Here is a 6,960-nt window from a genome sequence, read left to right on the forward strand (position 1 = left end):
TTGGAAAACATTGCTCTCAACTGTAAAGTAGTTGAGAGTGAATTAACAGTGCCTCTTCTGCTTGTAGCCAAGCAGTGGAGTACATTTTGCCTCAATTGCTTCAAGACGCCATTACTCAATCACTGTCACACATCGACCAATTCATTGCAATGCCCATCCCTAGTTTACGTCAACCGTATGACATCGGTTCAGCGTGCCTGGAACTCCGGCTGACCTGTTTTTGTCAATGCAAAAGCTCGAACGGCATCAATAGCAAGTAGAACAGCGTTAAAGCGAACAGACAGTGGAAAAGGGGGGACAGAAGAGTACCAGTGGTCTCTGAGCCTGTCACCACATTAGAGACTGTGCTGGGACACATCACTGGGCACCTCCTCCGGCTGCTGGGGGTGGTTGGGGCACCAGGGAGGAGGAAGTGCAAGGGGTTCCTATGCTGGAGGAGGAAGGGGTGGGGTAGGGGGGGTCAATTCTCACTTGGCTAGGCACAGAGTCTTTCCAGTGTAGAGAGAGGGGATTGGGGGGGAGTGGGGTGCGTCCCATATGTTTGTGTGCCACAAGGACATGGGGTGTGTGGGATCAGATGTCACCTGATGACTGACAGCAACAGGCTTAAAATGCTTTCGCTCAAACTTACTGCCTCCTCCTTGGCTGCATTGTTTAGCTAACAGCAGGAAAGTGACACGTCCGACGTAGTTTTACTGTTTCCATGCAAAAGTCAAAGGAGTAGGTGGGTGAAGGCGGGGGTTGAGTGGGGGTCTGGCCTTTCTAATGTAATTTACATTTGTCACAAATGTCATCATGCATTGTTAAATTTTACAGGAGCCATTTTACAGCCTCTCTGGGCTTCGCCTCACTGCAAAAGCAGGTTTGAGTCGGAGCCGCAGCCTCTATTTCACATGCTGTCAGAGCTGAGCTGTTGTACAAGTAGTTGGACTGTAACACGCAGCTCAGTGTATCAGAGCCGCAGGAACTTGTATTTACTCTGCTTCCACATGATCATTCAGGATCATCCAGGAGTGCCTGCCAACTACATATCTGTCAGCAAGTCTGCATGAGGCGCTTTGACAGAGATATGATGAGGAACAGGCTTTATTTTACGTCTGACATGCTGTCCCTTCTGTTCATCTGTAAACACACAAAATGGCCTCTAATCTTATTTAGTCTTCACGACTTGTTTACTCTTGGTGTAGTCGTGGCGTGAAGGCATGGCCGCCAGGCTTTGAATGAGGCATTGTCTGCGCACTAGCAGATCTAATCTGGCCCCCAGCCCTCTAAAACATCGCCACCCCCTTTCCTGCATCCCTGATTGCCACATGCAGGTATTGTACCTATCAGACGCCCCTCTGGAGTTTGTTTTGCCAGTGCCTGGCTCTCCTCAAGGGGGGGTTGATATGTCTGGTTTTCAAATCTCACTCATTTGTGCATCGTTTTTGCATCGACCTTTGACTGCGGGCCCTTGGATTACATCAGACATGCTTGAGACGGCCACTGAAGTTTGGTGAAATCATAGATTTAGGCATCCGTGTGTTATTGGGGGACATGTTGACAAGCACGCTGCGTGTTGCCTTTAGAAAGCAATGTACTGACCCTGGCAGGGGAAACTGTGAATTGTGGTCAGTTTCTCAGCCAGGCCAGCCGCAGGAGAGCTGGACTCCATACACAGACTTGTGTTCTTTCACCCTGGGAAGCTGATGGATGATGTTTGTTTGGTTTAGCTCTAGAGAATGTGCGCACACATTTGAGAAGAAGCAAGCTTGCCCTTCTCTCATTCCCTAGCCCGTGTTGATTTTGGGCTCCTTTTAGTTTTTTTTAAACTTACTTTTCCATCTCTTACTTCTCTGTGTGAAAACATTAACTGAGATTTTTTTTTTTTTCCCCCCGCGCTCGAGTTATAATGAGCCATGAACACGGGCGTTCCAGCCTCACAATAAACAAAAGACAGTTCACGTTCATCTCACCTCGCGCACAGTGGACCAGTAAGACAGCCTCCAAGATGAACAGCACAATCCTCAGTACCGGCATAGCGTCCAAACACAACTTCATGCTCTCAAACTGAAACACACATGGACACAATGTGACATTTTAAATGGAAAATATTACTGGTAGTGCAAAAAAGGTATTATACTAGTGATTCCCAAACATTGTGTCATGGCACATTAGCCAGCTGTGCGATATCATCAGGTGTGCTGTGGGAAATCATCCAATGTCACTGAAATGGTCCAAAAATGATTTTGTATTTATTACAAATAATGTATCTTTGTTTATCTATCTATGCCAGGGACATGGAAAACAATTAAGTGCACTTTGATTAGACGCGAGAAGGTAGATAATCGACCAGTTTATCCCCTTTATGGGACTTTTTTTTTTTTTGTGACATTTTGGTGTTGTGCCTTTAAATATGCACTCAGTAAAATTTGGGAATCAGCGCTTTAAAGCAGTGCATCACAAACATGCATCACAGTAATTATTGTGATCCACGTTTAGGCAAACTTAGTTCTGTTTGTATTGTTGAAAATGGTCACAGAAGACAAAACTGCTTTCACTAAATTAATCGTCTTCAATCGTACAAGCATCTTTTCAGATTTGTTTTCCTTCAAAGTTGAGGTAGAACACAGGAATCTATCAGTTAGTGAGAAACTCTTGTTCTTTAGAAATGTGATTAAAAAGAGGTCAGATATTTTCCACAATGACTTTCCAGTGATGATACAGTCACATCTGCCCTAAAACTCGTGTGAGGTTTTCACTCAGTCCCGATTTCAGTCTTAAACGAATCATTAACCCGGAATTGACTTGATTAGAATGATGCATATCGACACATACATAGGTCATAATAAAAAAGAAAAATGTTTTAATGTTGCTGACAAACCTGACTGTTGACAGAATGACGTCAAGCTCGTAGCAGCCTCTTGACAGTTTTAGCTGTAGTCCGCGTTGAGTCCATGAATCAAATTGACACTTCTCGTACTTCTTTAAAATCCACGTAGCCGCTAACCCTTGCCGTAGACATTAAAACAACTTAGCAAAAGACAGAAAAGAAGCCCAAGTCACGCCTCCCAAAACGGGTCCCGTATGCTAATGTGGACAGGGTCCAGCGTGCCTCTGTGCGTCTGACCAACAAGTGACTGGTGCCTCGTGCCGTGCGCGGGCTCGTCGAGCGTGTGCGCGACCAGGCTTCTGACCAATCAGAGGCCGCCTAAAGTGTTAACCCTTTCATGCCCACCGCAACCTCTGCAACTCAAATGCAGGTTTTAAAAATCTTTTCGAGAGAGGGTAAGCAAACATAAACAACTGAAAAAATGTGGTGCCACAAAGGGTGCATACCCTATTATAATGATGTGGAATGTGGCTGCGTTCAGAATTAACCAGTTACATTCCAAACTTGGGTTAAATGGGAGTCACACTTGCCACCATTTGAAGTGCCTATCATGAACCACAAATGAATTTAAGATGTTCTGGGAGGCTTTTTCTGATATAGATATTTTTAGTTTTCTTGCAGAAGCATGAAGGATGTGTACTAACCTGTGACTGCTAATTGTTCGTAGTTTCCTCCACCTTGTCTCAGGCCCCAGTTCCAGCTCAAGAAAAACAGCCTCAAAAGATGATTCTGCCACCAACATGCTTCAGTGTTGTATACTGTTCTGTTCAGTGCTGTGTTTGCACCAAACATAACTTTCAGAACTTTGACCAAAAAGTTCACAGTAAAAGCAATTTATCGTAGTACAACACATTTCCCCACGTGTCTGAGAGATGAATGTGAATGGATAACTCTGAACACAGCCACATCCCAATTACTGTATAAAAGTGAGTGCACACTTGCGCAACCACATTATTTACGTTGTTTATTTTTATTTCACCTCTCAACAAGATTAAAAAAGTAATTCAATTGCGTTGTACAGTTCATAGGTAACATTAATGGTGGAAAAAGTTTGGAAATTAATTATCTTAGTCTCATTTTTTTATAAACTATAGATGGTCTTTTTATAGCCACTGTAATTTCATCTAAAGGGAGTCCACTTGCTAAATGCAGAAACACATACAAAGAGCATAAAACAACACTCGCAGACATACAATATATTCTCTCTGCTCTGTGGGAACGACGACGATTACTGCAGTTTAATAGGGGACCTTCTCTGCCTCTTCTTCTCTCTCTCTCCACTCCACTCTGGAGTTACCCAAGGTGAGAGGTGCCGAGCAGGTGTGGGTATACTTATTTCCCCCCCGGCTCGGTGCGTGTAACCCCAGTGGTTGAGAGGGTAGGCTCCCTCCGCCTTTGGATGGGTTCCTAACTGCTGTTTGTGCCTATGCAAAAAAACAGCAGTTCAGAGTACCCACCCTTTTTGGAGTCCATGGTGGGGTTATGGAGAACACTCCCGCTGGGGGACTTTAATGCTCGCGTGGGCAATGACAGTGAGACCTGGAGGAGTGTGATTCGGAGGAACGGCCCACCTGATCAGAACCCGAGCGGAGTTCTGTTGTTGGACTTCTGTGCTCATCACGGATTGTCCATAACGAACACCATGTTCAAGCATAAGGGTTTCCATATGTGCACTTGGCACCAGGACACCCTAGGCCACTGTTCGATGATCGACTTTGTGGTCGTGTCATCGGACTTGCGGCCGCATGTCTTAGACACTCGGGTGAAGAGAGGGGCGGAACTGTGAACTGATAACCACCTGGTGGTGTGCTGGCTCCGATGGTGGGAAGATGCCGGTCTGACCTGGCAGCCCCAAATGTATTGTGAGGGCCTGCTGGGAACGTCTGGCAGACTCCCCTGTCAGAAGGAGTTTCAACTCCCACCTCCGACAGAACTTTGCTCACGTTCTGGGGGAGGCGGGGGGCATTGCGTCTGAGTGGACCATGTTCCGCGCCTCATTGCTGAGGCGGCCGAGCGGAGCTGTGGCCGTAAACTGGTTGGTGCATGTCATGGCGGCAACCTCCGAACCCATTAATGCACACCAGCGGTGAGGGATTATTGGGCATTTTTGGCTTGTGGGACTCCTGAGGCAGCTGATGGGTACCGGCTGGCCAAGTGGAATGCAGCTTTGGTGGTCGCTGAGGCAAAAACTCGGGCGTTGGAGGAGCTCGGTGAGGGCATGGAGAACAACTTCTGGACGGCTTTCGAGGAAATTCTGGTCCACCATCCGGCGTCTCAAGAGGGGAAAGTAGTGCACCATCAACACTGTGTATAGTGGGGATGGGGCGCTGCTGATCTCGACTCGGGATGTTCTGAGTCTAAGACCTCTTCAATTCTACCGACACGCCTTCCCATGAGGAAGGAGAGTCTGGGATCTCTGAGGCTGGCTCTCCTGTCTCTGGGGTTGAGGTCACCTAGGTGGTTAAGAAGCTCCTCGGCCCCGGGGGTGGATGAGACTCGCCGGAGTTTCTAAAGGCTCTGGATGTTGTGGTGTTGTCCTGGTTGACACGCTTCTGCAACATCGCAGGGCACATATAGACACACCACCATTTACACCTATGGACAATTTAGAGTGTTCAATAAAGGGGTGTGTGTGTGTTTTTTTTTTAATGCATACAGTAACTCCACCATAGTCCTGTGTGGCGTTTGGATGCGTGCATGGATTTCATCTGGGTACTCTGGCTTCTCACAAATTCCCCAAATTTGCCTGTCAGATTTATTAAAGACTCTAAACAGTCCATAGAAGTGAAGGTGATAGCCACGACCTTAATAAGGATTATTTTGTATTATTTTATTAAGAAATTGGTAATTAATTTATATTAAATTAATGATGATTCATGAATGAATGATTTTATTGTTAAAATAAACTATTGTATGTTTGACAAACGTTCTATTTATTTGATTAAATAATTAGCTGATTGTAAAATAATTATAGGTTTTATTAAATAATGGGTTAATTATGATTTCATTATTATACTGTAAATGATAAAAAAAAGAATGAATCATTTTATAAAACATATTTTTACATACACATTTCTGACCCGATAATGATGACTTTGAGATTTTTGCAAATTTAAAAATAATTACAAAAAACCCTAAACAAATCACCTTCATAGTTCACAGTTTTTGCTCAATACTTTGTCGATGCACCTTTGGCAGCAATTCCACCCTGCAGTCTTTTCGACGAGGCTTGATGCCACAAGCTGGGCAGTTGGCACACGTATCTTTGCTCCCCCCTCTCAAACTCCGTTAGATTGCATGCGGAGCGTCGGTGCACAGCTATTTTCACATCTCTTCCGAGATTTTCAATCCGATCGGATCAAGTCTAGGCTCTGGGTGGGTGGGTACTCAAAATTCTTGCTGTGTGTAGAATTTTGAGTACCAAAAAAATAAAAACCACAAAAATAAAACATTTTCATTTTGGAATAAAACTGTAACATAAAATCCTTTCTGGATGCACTGTATATAAAATGTATAAATACTGTACGTATATTGTAGGCGTATAATACTTATAATACTGTTGGTCTGATGAAAACTACTTTTAACCAAACAACGAAATGCTGCCACCTCGTGTCAAAATTAGGACGCATCATTTATGATAGCTTGTCTTTAGGTAGCCTATCGCTTGTGATCAATCCATCTACACCAAACCTAGCTGACCTTCTTCTTCTGGAGGCATATGCAAAAAGTTAGGAATTATAGTAGTGATATCTGTCATCCCCGATCATTGGGAGAAAGAAAAAAAAAAGTATACGTTGGGTTTATTTGCTGATCCAGTGTGCTTAGTAGAGTTCAATTTACAAAAGGCTTTTGCACGGATATGTATTGCTCTATTCCCATGCAGGCAGGGGACTTAAAGTGGATCATTCAAAGCAGGAGTGGCTGCGAAACCCTGTTTCAATTCAAGTGGGGTTCAAACTACAAAAACACTTCCACATTAAGGGATTCTGTGGACCAACACGTGGAAGTCAAACTTTTCTCTTGTTATGGTGACCTTTTTTTCTACATTTAAAATTTATTTTTAGGTTATCGTTGTTAGTCACAAATAA

At 44.2% G+C, this 6,960-nt stretch overlaps 1 protein-coding gene across 1 annotated transcript in view; it reads right to left on the bottom strand.

The window, feature by feature from the left end:
- LOC133413075 (fibroblast growth factor receptor-like 1) overlaps positions 1 to 3,110 on the bottom strand; it is a 40,644-nt gene extending 37,534 nt beyond the window's left edge. Inside the window, 2 exon segments of the mRNA XM_061696980.1 lie at positions 1,956 to 2,049; positions 2,864 to 3,110. Of these exon segments, the coding sequence (XP_061552964.1) occupies positions 1,956 to 2,040 (85 nt within the window). The 5' untranslated portion in view covers positions 2,041 to 2,049; positions 2,864 to 3,110.
- Positions 3,111 to 6,960: the final 3,850 nt, after the last annotated feature.

This window comes from Phycodurus eques, chromosome 14 (genome assembly GCF_024500275.1).
Source record: "Phycodurus eques isolate BA_2022a chromosome 14, UOR_Pequ_1.1, whole genome shotgun sequence".
Lineage (NCBI taxonomy): Eukaryota > Metazoa > Chordata > Actinopteri > Syngnathiformes > Syngnathidae > Phycodurus > Phycodurus eques.